At 46.5% G+C, this 15,244-nt stretch overlaps 1 protein-coding gene across 1 annotated transcript in view; it reads right to left on the reverse strand.

Annotated features, from left to right (window-relative positions):
• The window catches only part of adamts17 (ADAM metallopeptidase with thrombospondin type 1 motif, 17), a 654,840-nt gene that overhangs the window by 87,649 nt on the left and 551,947 nt on the right, over nt 1-15,244 (reverse strand). Inside the window, exon 20 of the mRNA XM_072468796.1 lies at nt 7,942-8,077. Coding sequence (XP_072324897.1) covers nt 7,942-8,077 — 136 coding nt within the window. The remainder of the gene's footprint in view (nt 1-7,941; nt 8,078-15,244) is intronic.

Here is a 15,244-nt window from a genome sequence, read left to right on the forward strand (position 1 = left end):
AGGACCCTGGGGCAGAAGTCCCATCCGCCAATCAGAGGCCGGCAACTTTACTTCGTCAGCAGCACCAATAAGGAAGTGTTAGCTGCTGCCGGTGCTTCACCCAACCAAAGTTTATTATCGTGGAGCAACACAGGCACAGGTGAGTAGGGCAAGAAGGTGATCGTGGGGTGGAGGTGGTAAGGGAAGAGGTGAAGGGGACAACAGAAAAAGAAGGGAGTGCCTCTCAGCAGGCTAAACCCCCACCCCCTCTTAATTCCTGATGCCGGGTTCATCGATCAGGCACTGAGTGCCTTTCAATGAGGAATCCCCCTGAGAGCCCGCAAGCCTACATGGGTTTAACCCGTCATGCTCCCGCATGGTGAGCCCCAGCTGCTGCCGGGTTAATAACAGTGGCGTCAAGATGAGAATGTTAAGTGGGCATTCATTTCCTACTTCAGGCCTCAATTGGCAGAGGGGTGGGCCATCCACAAGCCTCCTTGCCACAGAATAGATTGGGGCTTAGGCGGGAATCTAACAGAGTAACCAACCATCATCCTGCCATGTGATTAAACAACTCCTGCACCCAAATACTATGGGGTAGGGCTTTAAATTCCACACACAGTCTTAATCATGAATCCAGGCGTACTGAATTACATGTCCAGCTATTTTGCATGTTCCACTCCCTTTGCTATTCAATAAGAAGTTTCAAAGTGGAATTGGATACAGATTTAAAACGATCGCAGAGCTGGAGGTAAACAGTAGGGGACTCACTGTAGCTCCTTTAGAGAGTGGGAATAAGCACAATGGGCTGAATGTCCTCCTTCTGTTTGGCATGGTTCTACGAAAGTAATTGTTGAAACAATCAAGCATTATGGCTTCCACTTTGCTTATCTGAAGTGTGGTGGGTGGGTGCCTGGTGGGTTAACTTGTTCCTAATGCAGTATTCTTGAAAATTGGTTGTGTTAGTAAATGTGACTCTGGTTAAAAGGTAACAGTCCTTGTGTCCACAACAGGTGGCTGGCAATCTCTGCAGTAAGTCTTTGTAGCAAGATTTGTCAAGTCAAAATCTACAACATTACTTTAAGCAGGCTGGTTTCAAAATTATCCTGATCTCTCTCCCAAGGGAGAAACAAGTGTGTGTAAATCACTCAGAAAGGGTACAACATTAACCAATAGACATCAAGGGCAAAATTCTCCGGTATCGGCGCCATGTCCGCCGACTGGCGCCCAAAATGGCGCAAATCAGTCGGGCATCGCGCCGCCCCAAAGGTGCGGAATCCTCCGCATCTTGGGGGCCGAGCCCCAACCTTACGGGGCTAGGCCCGCGCCGGACTAATTTCTGACCTGCCAGCTGGCGGAAAAGGCCTTTGGTGCCCCGCCAGCTGGCGCGGAAATTACATCTCCGGGCGGCGCATGCGCGGGAGCGTTAGCGGCCGCTCACGGCATCCCCGCGCATGTGCTGTGGAGGGAGTCTCTTCCGCCTCCGCCATGGTGGAGACCGTGGCGAAGGCGGAGGAAAAGAGTGCCCCCACGGCACAGGCCCGCCCGCGGATCGGTGGGCCCCGATCGCGGGCCAGGCCACCGTGGGGGCACCCCCCGGGGCCAGATCGCTCCGCGCCCCCCCCCCCAGGACCCCGAGCCTGCCCGCACTGCCTTGTCCCGCCAGTAAGGTAGATGGTTTCATCTACGCTGGCCGGGCAGGCATTCTAGCAGCGGGACTTCGGCCCATCCGGGCCAGAGAATCGCGGGGGGGGGGGGTCGCCAGCCGGCGCAGCGCGATTCCCGCCCCTGCCGAATATCCGGTGCCGGAGAATTCGGCAACCGCGGGGGCGGGATTCACGCCAGCCCCCGGCGATTCTCCGACCCACTGGGGGGGTCGGAGAATCTCGCCCCAAATGTCTTAATTTCTGGAAGTGAACTAATATTTTTCAAGCTTCATAGCTCCTTTATGATCACAATATCCAATGTCAGCCTATTGTAAATAAAATCCTCAGCACTGACGCATGTAGCTGCAATGATTTGTTACCTAGCCCAAGTGCCATGATAATTAATTGGCAGCACAATCAAGGTGCAGCATAATTAATACGGAATGATGGTGTTGCTTAACAGAGCCTCGTCAGTATCCAGGAACTTGAGTCCCTCAAAACAGAAATAGGAAGAGGCCTGTGTAATAACATTGTAGATGTACAATGTTTGAAGGCAGCATCAATAGCTGGGGGTACTGCCAATCTAGAATAGTGCAAAAGGTTTAGTATTGGACTTATGCAGGAGCAGTAGCTGGGGGTTTACATGCAATGCACAATGATCGCTACCCAAGGGCAAAGGAAAGTTTGTTCTGTCTATCACATAGTGAAAACTCTAGTCCATGTCACTCTATTGGTTGCAGCTAAATTAGAAAGTCGGGAAGTTATGCTGAAGCTGTATCAAACCTTATGTTAAACCTGTTCCAAAGAGAGGTCACAGCAAGAGGGCTAGGTAGTGATAAAGGAATTGAGAATCAGAATGTGACAGAAAGAGTCAGAGAATAGAAATATATGACTTTGCGAGCAGATAAGGTTAGAGGTTGCGAAAATAATAAAAAGGCAGAATTAAAGACACTATCCGAATGCACAGTGTTTGCAACAACGTAGATGAATTGACAGCACAAATGGAAGCAAACAGATATGATCTAATTGCCAATACATGTTGACCAAGGCTGGGAACTTAATATTCAGGGGTATTCAACATTTAGGAAGGATAGGAAAACAAAAGGTGGGGTAGCGCTGTGCGGATGTGATTAGTACATTATTGAGAGAAGATCTTAGATTGCAAGACCAAGATGTCGATTCAGTTTGGGTGGAGCTAAAAAAAAACAGCAAGGTACAGTAAACATTGGGGGGAGTTGTTTCTAGGCCACCAAACAGCAAATAGTTATGTAGGGCATGCTTAAATCGTGAAATTAGAGGCACATGTAACAAGGATAATTTCTAATTACATAATGCTAAATCTAAAATCGTTAGTTCTTCAATCTTCTGCTCCAGAAATGCATTGTGTGCACACTTGAGGATTCATCCGCCCCAGCACTTGTGCTAATTAGGTGCACACAATCTATCGGTAAATTGAAGTCGCCAGTAATTACTGTATTTTCCATGTTGCAAACAGCTTTCCAGCTTTCTACTGTGCCCAACATTACCACTACAGATTGGTTGTATATAAATATCTCCCACCAATGTTTGCTGCTCTTTGCTGTTTCTTAGCTTCACTCAAACTGATTCTACATGCTGATCCTTTGATCCAAGATCCTCTCCAACTAATGTACTGATCTCATCCCTTATTTACAATGCTATTCCCACTTTCCACTTTAGGGTGGCACATGGCAAGCACTGCTGCCTCACAGCGCCAGGGCCTTGGGCTCGGTTCTGACCTTGGGTGACTGTCTGTGTCGAGTTTGCACATTCTCTCCGTGTCTGCGTGGGTTTCTTCTGGATGCTCCCGTTTTCTCCCACAGCCCAAAGACATGCAGGTATGGTGGATTGGCCACGGTGGATTGGCCATGGTAAATTGGCCATGGTAAATTGCCTTTCAGTGTCCAAAGGTTAGGTGGGGTTACAGGGATAGGGCAAGGATTAGGTCTGTGGAGGATGTGTTTCAAATGGTTGATGCAGACTCAATAGGCTGAATGTCCTTCTGCACTGTAGGGATTCTATGATTCTACCCTTTTTTGCCTATCCTTCCTAAATGACAATTATGCTTGGATTTTCAGTGCCCAATCTCAGTCATCCTGTAACAATGTCTTCATAATGGCAATTAAATCATAACCATTACCTCTATTTGTGCCTTCAAGTCATGTACCTCGTTGTGCATTCAGAGAAGGTGCCCGAAATCTTATCCTTACTAACGTTATTCCGCATTCTGGTCATATTTGCTGCTTGCCTTCGTCTTCTAATTTCACTCACTACTTTTCTACTTCCAGACATCAATTTTGCTTCCCTCCAATCTGAGCTCCCTCTCAAGTTCCCATTCCCATGCCGATCTAGTTTAAGCCATCCACAACAGCACTAGCGAGTCCCGGTCCTGCTAAGGTGCAACCTGTTCATCTTGTCGAGGTCCCACCTGCCCCAGAACCAGTCCCAATGCCGCAGCAATCTGATGGCCTTCCTCCTACACCAGTTCAATTGTCTTATTCCTATGCTCACTAGCACGTGGCACTGGGCATAATTTATTTCCTTATACGTCAGTTTAGAATGGGAGCCTGGAATCCTCAGAGGTGAAAGAGTTATTTAGATATTTTTAATGTTGTTTGTAGCAACTTTATAGTATATGTGTTTGAATTTATTTATAATATTTGACATTGGAATATTTCTTTGGGACTGCTTATTGCTTAATTCATTACTTAATAAGTTTTATTTAACACATAGTTTCTACCTATCTGCTATTTTTAGTTTGGAGAATTAACGTTACATACCAAATTTTAAATTTAGAATGAATGAGGGGCACAGAGCGGAGTAATGATTCATACCATGTTAATGTAAATATTGGTAAAATGGCCACCATCTGGGAACCTCATTGGCTGCCCAGAAATATTGTAAGATTACAGCCCTTAAGAAGGTGGTGACAAGCTGACTTTTTGAACCACTGCAATCCATGTGGTGTAGGTACATCCACAGTGGTGTTGAGGAAGGAGTTCCATGATTTGGACCCAGCGACAGTGAAGGAACAGCTGATATATTTCCATGGCCGGTAGCGCAGTGGTTAGCACTGCTGCCTCACAGTGCCAGGGACCCAGGTTTGATTCCAACCTTGGGTGACTGTCTGTGTGGAGTTTTGTTCTCCTCCTGTCTGCATGGGTTTCCTCCATGTATTCCGGTTTCCTCCCACCGTCCAAAGATCTGTAGGTTAGGTGGATTGGCCATGATCAATGCACAGGGTTATGGGCATAGGGCAGGGGAGTGGACCTAGGTAGAGTGTTCTTTGTAGGGTTGGTGCAGATTCGATGGGCCGAATGGCCTCCTACTATACTCTAGGGATTCTATGGATTCTAAGTTAGGATGATGAGTGATTTTGAGGGGAACTTCCAGGTGGTGGTGTCCCCATTTGCTTGCTGCCTATGTCCTTCTAAATAGTCGTGGTTGTGGGTTTGGAAGGTGCTGTCTAAGGAGCCTTGGTGAGTTCCTGCAGTGCACCTTGTAGATGGTACACATGACTGCTACTGTGTGTCGGTGAACATTTGTGGATGGAGTGCCAATCAAGCAGGCTGCTTTGTCCTGGAAGCCTCTTGAATGTTGTTGGAGCTGCATTCATCCTTAAACACAGGTTGGCCAACTATGAGAATTTCCAGAGGTCCATTGAAGGATGGTTTTCGACTTCCAAGAGCTCAAGCATCAAGGAATGTTTTAGAATTAATTACTAGTCTTGTTGCCATATGAACAACACAAGTTGGGCAGCACGATAGCACAAGTGGATAGCACTGTGGCTTCACAGCGCCAGGGTCCCTCCAGGTGCTCCGGTTTCCTCCCACAGTCCAAAGACGTGCAGATTAGGTGGATTGGCCATTGTAAATTGCCCTGAGTGACCAAAAAGGTTAGGAGGGATTATTGGGTTATGGGGATAGGGTGGAAGTGAGGGCTTAAGTGGGTCGGTGCAGACTCGATGGGCCAAATGGCCTCCTTCTGCACTGTATGTTCTATGTACAACACCAGAACCCTGGAATTCCTTTAGTGAAGTATCTGGGGTGAGGAGAAGCTCCTTTCATCCCGCAGATATACCTCGCCCATATTTTAGAGTCAGGGGAACTTGCATATTGTGTGTAGATGACATTTCTGGAACAGCGCAATTAGACACTAGCTTCAGCGGAGGAATTAATATGAGTCAGGCAGTGTGTGTGCACGCACGTATATGTGCCTGCATGTGCATGCACATGTTTGTGCATGTATGATTGTCATATGAATTAGGAGAAGTAGGGCATTCGACCCTTTGAGCCTGCTCCACCATTTGATAAGACCAAATGGTGGATCTTATTATGGCCTCAACTCTATTTTCCCTAAACACTTTGGTTCCCACCTCAGTCAAGAATCTATCGAAATCAGCCTTTAAAGTCTACAATGACCCAGCCTCCACTGCTCTCTTTTTGTTTTTGATTTGATTTATTATTGTCACATGTATTGGTATACAGTGAAAAGTATTGTTTCTTGCATGCTGTACAAACAATGCATACCGTACATAGGGAAGGAAGGAGAGACTGCAGAATATAATGTTACAGTTATAGCAAGGTGTAGAGAAAAGGGCAAAGTGTAGAGAAAGGAGAAAGAGAATTCCACAGACCAATGACCCTCAGAGAAATTCTCCTTATATCCATCTTAAATTGGAACCTGTTATTTTTAAATGGTGTTCCCCTAGTTCTAGTCTGTCCCACAAGGAGAAACATCCTTTCAGCATCCACCCTGTCAAGTCCCCTCAGGATCCTGAATGTTTCAATATGACCACCTCTCAATCTTCTGAACTCCAATGGATACAGGCCCAACCTTTCCTCATAAGATAACCCTTCATCCCAGGAATTAGCTGAGTGGAGCTTCTCTGTACAATTAATGCAACTATATCCTCCTTAAGTAAGGAGGCCAAAACTGTACACAGTACTTCAGATGTGGTATCACCAATGGCCCTGTCCAACTGTAGCAAAAGCTTCCGACTCTTATATTCCATTCCTTTTGCAATAAACAACATTTGCCTTCCTAATCACTTGCTGTACCTGCATACCTTTTGTGATTCCATGTACCAGGGCACCCAGATCCCTCTGCATCACAGAATTCCCTCTCCATTTAAAGAGTATACTGTTTTTCTATTTTTCCTGCCAAAGTGGACAAGTTCTCATTTGCCCACATTATAATCCAATTGCCAAATTTCTGCCCACTCAATTGGCCCATCCAAACACCTTTGCAGACTCCTTATGTCCTTGTCACAACTTATTCTCCTGCCTACCTTTGTGGAATCAGCAAATTTAGCAACCGTACATTCACTCCCTTCATCCGAATCATTTGTATAGATTGTAAATGATTGAAGCCCCAGCAGTGATCCCTGTGGCATTCCGCTGGTTACATCTTGCCAACCCAGAATGACCCATTTATTCTTGCACTCTGCTTCTTGTTAGCTAAACAGTCCTATATCCATGCTAACATGTTACCCCCTACACCATGAGCCCTTATTTTCTGTAATAACCTTTAATGTGGCACTTTATCAAATGCCTTTTGGAAATCCAAGTTCACCATTTTGTATATTTTGCTTGTCTGTGTGTGCATTTATCCATCCATTGTGTGAGTCCTTGTTCCTGTCCTTTATGTACTATTGAGTCGTAATACCTAAATGTACTTAGCATGAAAACAAGGCTAAGTATCAAGTATCGGTCGAAATGGAACACTAATTCCTTAGTGCTTTTTCTCTTTCTTGTGCCTCATTTATATTTTTTGATAAAACTTTACACACTTGTATTTATAATAGATTGAAGGTGGACTTTTTAAATGTCTGAAACTAATTCATGTTAGTTGAGCTTTTCAAGGCTAAAGCTTTGGTACATAATGGAGACTGACAGTCCAGTGCAATGCAAAGGGAATGCTGCACTGTTGGGAGCGGCCTTCCTTTGGATCAAGTGTTGTTCTGATGGTTCAGGCGGATACCAGAAATCCCATGGCACTACTCACAGAACAGGGAATTCTCCTTGGCCAGCATTACTCCTTCAACCAGCACCATGGAAAACAGATTAACATCATTCATCTCATTAGTCTTTGCCTTGCCTAATTCATCAACATCATCATGATGCATCCCAACAACAAACTGCATCGGAGACACTTGGATCGCTTCTGGCATTATACAAATGCTAGATTTCTTTGTAAAACACCAGGACGTTACTGAAACACCAGGATGTTACCTTTAACCGGAGGAATTACTGTCCAAGATACTTGAGTAGTTCTTTTATATGACACAGTTTCTTACCGTGACTGGCATGGATGTATATTGCACTTCCTGATCTGTGGATCTGGACGAGTCATGTTTTGACAGTCGCTGTCATTCACCACCAACAACGTCTTATTAATAATCTTGGTGCAACGGACAATAGTTTTGCGCTCACCTGAGGACAATGAACACAGTGTGAAGAGAAACAAGAAAGGACACTGAAATCTGAATGCAGGGGACCACCTTCCAAAAATAGTAAACGTTTCTGATTGATCTCTAAAGCAGCTCTTTCATTGCCCTTAGACACTCCCCAGGCTACCCTCATGCTTCCAGCTGCCTGATCAATTGGGTTTTATTGGGACTGCCTTCCAGCAGAATGCAATTATACCGGGTTCTGGTACTTGCCGCTGGTCTAACTCTGTCGGCACTGACAGCAGAATGATCCAAAGGGAATTTGGAATGTTGCACCATGAAGTTGACATAATATGAAGAAAGCACATCATACTTTGGTGACACCATGACACAATTAGGTTGTGCATGTCCAGTGGTCAGTCTGTCATCCAGCTGCTCGTTGACAACCTCCAGGTTGCATATTGCTGCTGGTTCAAAGACACAACAGCAACATGACTGCAATGGAAACTCAGAAAAAGGTGCCTCGCTCCGGACACCGAGCTATTAAAGGGCCATGGCTGCTGCAGCAGTATTTGGTGCTTTTGAACCTGTGAATTGATGTAGTCCATGCTTTCTATCTAATTGCCATAGTGTAGGGCAGCACGCTGGTGCAGTGGTTAGCACTGCGGTCTAAGGCGCTGAGGACCCGGGTTCGATCCTGGCCCTGGGTCACTGTCCATGTGGAGATGCACATTCTCCCCGTGTCTGCGTGGGTCTCACCCCCGCAAACCAAAGATGTGTAGATTAGGTGGATTGGCCACGCTAAATTGCCCCTTAATTGCAAAAAAAATAATTGGGTACTCTAAATTATTTTTTTTAAATACTTGTCATAGCGTCAAATGCTGAGAAATATTATAATTAGTTCAGAATGTCTCTTTTCAATTCTTGGACTGTCCCTCAGATTATTTGTCAAAAAACCCCAGTCTCACGCTGGTATATTGCAATGCAACCATGCGTCTCAGGCACACTGCACGCCAGAAGGTCCCTCTTGGACTGGTGAACTGCAATGAAATACTATATAAAATCATAGCAGTTACATGTAAACTAGTACGAATTGGATGGAATTTTATACTGCCTGTGATTTTTCACTGATTCCCGTGGGAGATATTTTTCCAATGTGCTCATACCACAAGAGGCTCCTTGCTGCGGTCATGTCTTTGTAAAATCTTCCGCTGTACATTTAATGCTTCAACTTAGTTAATCCTGCACATTGCAGGCTTCATTCACATGTATCTTTACGTGTTGACAACTTTTTTATTTAAAGTACTGTCCCAAGACATTTTGGTTCAGAATGTATATAAAACCCTTCCCCTTCTCTTTTTCATTCCCCAACAGTCTGTCCTCAATTACAGGTACAAAACCTGTGAGAAAAAATGGATTGTCAACATTTGCAAAATCTCTTGTATGACACTCAAAGAATGATACAGCTCAGAAGACCATTCGGCCCCTCACGCCTCTGCTGGGACCTTGAATGAGCTATTCAATTAGCCCCATTCCTCTGCCCTTTCCCATCCTTTTGCAGGTAATCATTGAATCAGCAGGCAGTGAATTTGAGGTTTAATCTGGGTGGCACAGTCATTACAAATGCTGCATGAGGGTAGCAGACTCAATTGTGCCCGCTCTTCTGTAAATCGCCCAGGTACAGTTGAGGGTACCATGCTCAGGGTTGCGGGCCATGGCCAACAGCAGAACCAGCAGATTTTTAGTGCAATGGCGGAAGAGCGAGAACCTAAAGGGACAAGGGCTGCTCACCGACAGTGGATCCTTCAGCAAGAGGCCTTGGGCGGAATTCTCCGTAGCCCGGCGCTGAAATCGGGATTGGTGATCGGGCGGAGAACGGCCCCCGATGCCGGATCTGGGGCAGGACGCGGTTTGACGGCGGTTCGCGAAGCTCCGGCCCCTCGAAATCGGCATCATTGGGACACGCGACGAGCACAGCCCCAACGCGTTGGCGCATCGTAGAATCATAGAATTTACAGTGCAGGAGGAGGCCATTCGGCTCATCGAGTCTGCACCGGGCCTTGGAAAGAGCACCCTACTCAAGCCCACGCCTCCACCCTATCCCCGTAACCCCACTTAATCTTTTTGGACACTAAGGGCAATTTATCATGGCCAATCCACCTAACCCGCACATATTTGGACTGTGGGAGGAAACCGGAGCACCCGGAGGAAACCCACGCAGACATGGGGAGAATGTGCAGACTCCGCACAGTCAGTCACCCAAGCCGGGAATCGAACCTGGGACCCTGGAGCTGTGAAGCAACTGTGCTAACCACTGTGCTACTGTGCTGTCATTGGCCTGCCCACCTGCGATGCTCTGCTCACGATGCACCGAGTTCTCGCCGGCGCGGGCCACATGTGGTTCCATCTGTCGGGAAGCTGTTGTGCCAGCTGCGGACAGTGTCCAGTGCCGCTACATTCGTCTGGGAGCCGTACCGCTCTGTTAGGGCTGGGGGGAATGGTGGAGGGTGAGCTGTGGGGTCGGGGTGGGTGGGTTCGGGTTCCAGCACGGCCCACGTCATGTTTTCCGGTGCACGCCGTCAGCCCTGCGCATGTGCGGCCCGGGATCCGCCGATTCTCTGGCTGTTTTCCACACGATCCATGGGTGGTTCACATGGCGCCGGCGCTAACCCCTCACCGGTACCAGAATCAGTGAGGGGTTCGTGCTGATTTTCCCATCATGAACCACCTACGGATTCTCCGGTGGCGCCGGCAATTAGCCGCTGGAACGGAGAATATCGACCAGGTTTCCTCTAAACATGACGAGGACAATGAGAAACCACTTTATGTATTCTTTAATTTGGTCGGTTTAAACTGAAAATGGGAGGCTCGCATGAACATTTGAAGAGGAAAGCGCAACATTGTGAAGTATGGAGAAATGAGCAGAGGACCTGTGGGCAGATCACTGCTACATTTAAAGGAGAATATAGTTACCATCTGCAAAACAAAATGCATCCAGAGAAGACAGGTTCCTATTTGAGAGACTTGAAATGTGGAAAAGAATGTACGACATTTTCAGAACATAGAATGTACTACATTTCCACACATTGCAAAACTTGCTAGCTGATGTGGCACTGCTATTATATTCATTTACACATTACCGAGTCTGGTAGCCTGGAAGCTCTTGTAGCTGGCAACTGCCTTGAATGTTAATTTCCCAAAGGTGAAATGGACACCATATGCCCACCATATGGGCGACATTCCCAGAAGCGTCAGGTCACACTGGCTAACCTTTACATGACTCACCACATTCCACCAAAGCCAAATGTTCTGTTTTACAGTAATTAGGGACAAGGACAGGCTGATAGGCAATGTTAGACTTCAATTCGCAACACTGCAACTACCAACTCTATTCTTATTATTCCAAGTCTTATTTCAGACACTGGAGGCATGATTAACAAGCCCCTCCGAGGTCAGGGAATGACGGCAATCCATATCAATGATTTGCATATGGGGGCCAAAAGTAATATTTCTAAATTTGCTGATGATCAAAGCTAGGTAGGAATGGGAGTTGTGAGGAAGTTGCAAAGAGGCTTCAAGGGGATTTAGACAGGCTAAGTGAACTTGGCAGATGGAATATAATCTGGAAAAATGTTAAGTTATCCATTTTGGTAGGAAAAATAGAAATGCAGAGTATATTATTTTCGGGATGTGGAGGCTGATGGTTGGGCCAGCATTTATTGTCTATCCCTAATTGCCCTTGAAAAGCTGAAATGCAGAGCTGCCTTCTTGAATGTTTGCAGCTAGTTACAGTGCTGTTAGGGAGGGAGTTCCAGGATTTTGACCAGGCAACAGTGAAGAGACGGCGCCATGTTTGCGAGTCAGGATGGTGAGTGGCTTGGAGAGAAACCTCCAGATGGTGGCGATCCTATGTAGCAGTTGCCCTTGTCCTTTTAGATGGGAGTGGTTGTTGGTTTGGAAGATGCTGCCTAAGGAGCCTTGGTACACACTACTACCATGGTTCTTTGGTGGTGGAGGGATTGAATGTTTGTTGAACAGATGCAAATTAAGTGGGCTGCTTTTTCTTAGATGTCAAGATCCTTGAGTGTTGTTGGGGGCTACACTCATTCGGGCAGGTAGAGAGTATTCCATCAGACTCTTGACTTGTGCATTGTAGAAGGTGGACAGGTTTTGAGGGGTCAAGGGATGAGTTACTCACCACAGGATTCCTAGCCTCTGACCGAATCTTGTAGCCACAGTATTCATATGGTCCGTTTAGATCAGTTTCTGGTTAATGGTAGCCACCAGGATGTTGATAGTGGGAGACTCAGCGATGGTAATGCCATTATGGATGGCATGGTAGCACAGCTTCACAGCGCCAGGTCTCAGGTTTGATTCCCAGCTTGAGTCACTGTCTGTGCGGAGTCTGCACGTTTTCCCCAGGGAGGGAAGAGATGGTCGAGTGAGGGAACCATGGTTGACAAGAGAGGTTGAATGTCTTGTTAAGAGGAAAAAGGCGACTTATGTAAGGCTGAGGAAACAAGGTTCAGACAGGGCATTGGAGGGATACAAGATAGCCAGGAGGGAACTGAAGAAAGGGATTAGGAGAGCTAAGAGAGGGCATGAACAATCTTTGGCGGGTAGGATCAAGGAAAACCCCAAGGCCTTTTACACATATGTGAGAAATATGAGAATGACTAGAGCGAGGGTAGGTCCGATCAAGGACAGTAGCGGGAGATTGTATATTGAGTCTGAAGAGATAGGAGAGGTCTTGAACGAGTACTTTTCTTCTGTATTTACAAATGAGAGGGGCGATATTGTTGGAGAGGACAGTGTGAAACAGATTGGTAAGCTCGAGGAAATACTTGTTAGGAAGGAAGATGTGTTGGGCATTTTGAAAAACTTGAGGATAGACAAGTCCCCCGGGCCTGACGGGATATATCCAAGGATTCTATGGGAAGCAAGAGATGAAATTGCAGAGCCGTTGGCAATGATCTTTTCGTCCTCACTGTCAACAGGGGTGGTACCAGGGGATTGGAGAGTGGCGAATGGCGTGCCCCTGTTCAAAAAAGGGACTAGGGATAACCCTGGGAATTACAGGCCAGTTAGTCTTACTTCGGTGGTAGGCAAAGTAATGGAAAGGGTACTGAAGGATAGGATTTCTGAGCATCTGGAAAGACACTGCTTGATTAGGGATAGTCAGCACGGATTTGTGAGGGGTAGGTCTTGCCTTACAAATCTTATTGAATTCTTTGAGGAGGTGACCAAGCATGTGGATGAAGGTAAAGCAGTGGATGTAGTGTACATGGATTTTAGTAAGGCATTTGATAAAGTTCCCCATGGTAGGCTTATGCAGAAAGTAAGGAGGCATGGGATAGTGGGAAATTTGGCCAGTTGGATAACGAACTGGCTAACCGATAGAAGTCAGAGAGTGGTGGTGGATGGCAAATATTCAGCCTGGATCCCAGTTACCAGTGGCGTACCGCAGGGATCAGTTCTGGGTCCTCTGCTGTTTGTGATTTTCATTAATGACTTGGATGAGGGAGTTGAAGGGTGGGTCAGTAAATTTGCAGACGATACGAAGATTGGTGGAGTTGTGGATAGTAAGGAGGGCTGTTGTCGGCTGCAAAGAGACATAGATAGGATGCAGAGCTGGGCTGAGAAGTGGCAGATGGGGTTTAACCCTGAAAAGTGTGAGGTTGTCCATTTTGGAAGGACAAATATGAATGCGGAATACAGGGTTAACGGTAGAGTTCTTGGCAATGTGGAGGAGCAGAGAGATCTTGGGGTCTATGTTCATACATCTTTGAAAGTTGCCACTCAAGTGGATAGAGCTGTGAAGAAGGCCTATGGTGTGCTCGCGTTCATTAACAGAGGGATTGAATTTAAGAGCCGTGAGGTGATGATGCAGCTGTACAAAACTTTGGTAAGACCACATTTGGAGTACTGTGTACAGTTCTGGTCGCCTCATTTTAGGAAGGATGTGGAAGCTTTGGAAAAGGTGCAAAGAAGATTTACCAGGATGTTGCCTGGAATGGAGAGTAGGTCTTACGAGGAAAGGTTGAGGGTGCTAGGCCTTTTCTCATTAGAACGGAGAAGGATGAGGGGCGACTTGATAGAGGTTTATAAGATGATCAGGGGAATAGATAGAGTAGACAGTCAGAGACTTTTTCCCCGGGTGGAACAAACCATTACAAGGGGACATAAATTTAAGGTGAAAGGTGGAAGATATAGGAGGGATATCAGAGGTAGGTTCTTTACCCAGAGAGTAGTGGGGGCATGGAATGCACTGCCTGTGGAAGTAGTTGAGTCGGAAACATTAGGGACCTTCAAGCAGCTATTGGATAGGTACATGGATTACGGTTAAATGATATAGTGTAGATTTATTTGTTCTCAAGGGCAGCACGGTAGCATTGTGGATAGCACAATTGCTTCACAGCTCCAGGGTCCCAGGTTCGATTCCGGCTTGGGTCACTGTCTGTGCGGAGTCTGCACGTCCTCCCCGTGTCTGCGTGGGTTTCCTCCGGGTGCTCCGGTTTCCTCCCACAATCCAAAGATGTGCGGGTTAGGTGAATTGGCCAATGATAAATTGCCCTTAATGTCCAAATTGCCCTTGGTGGTGGGTGGAGGTGTTGAATTTGGGTGGGGTGCTCTTTCCGGGGGCCGGTGCAGACTCGGGGGGGCCGAATGGCCTCCTTCTGCACTGTAAATTCAATGATAATCTATGATTAATCTAGGACAAAGGTTCGGCACAACATCGTGGGCCGAAGGGCCTGTTCTGTGCTGTATTTTCTATGTTCTATGTTCTATGTTCCCCGTGTCTGCGTGGGTTCCCTCCGGGTGTTCCGGTTTCCTCCCGCAAGTCACGAAAGACATGCTGTTAGGTAATTTGGACATTCTGAATTCTCCCTCAGTTACCCGAACAGGCGCCGGACTGTAGCGACTAGTGGCTTTTCACAGTAACTTAATTGCAGTGTTAATGTAAGCCTACTTGTGACAATAATAAAGATTATTATTAAATGTCAGAAGGAGATGGTTAGGATCTCTCTTGTTGGAGATGGTCATTGCCTGGCACTTGTCTAGCGGGAATATTACTTGCCACTTGTCAGCCCAAGCCTGGACATTGTCCAGGTCTTGCTGCATTTAAAAAAATATATATATTTATTAAAGTTTTTTAACACAATTTTTCTCCCTTACAAACAATAACCCCCCCCCCCCACCCCCCCCGGTA

Source organism: Scyliorhinus torazame, chromosome 12 (genome assembly GCF_047496885.1).
Source record: "Scyliorhinus torazame isolate Kashiwa2021f chromosome 12, sScyTor2.1, whole genome shotgun sequence".
NCBI classification, from domain to species: domain Eukaryota; kingdom Metazoa; phylum Chordata; class Chondrichthyes; order Carcharhiniformes; family Scyliorhinidae; genus Scyliorhinus; species Scyliorhinus torazame.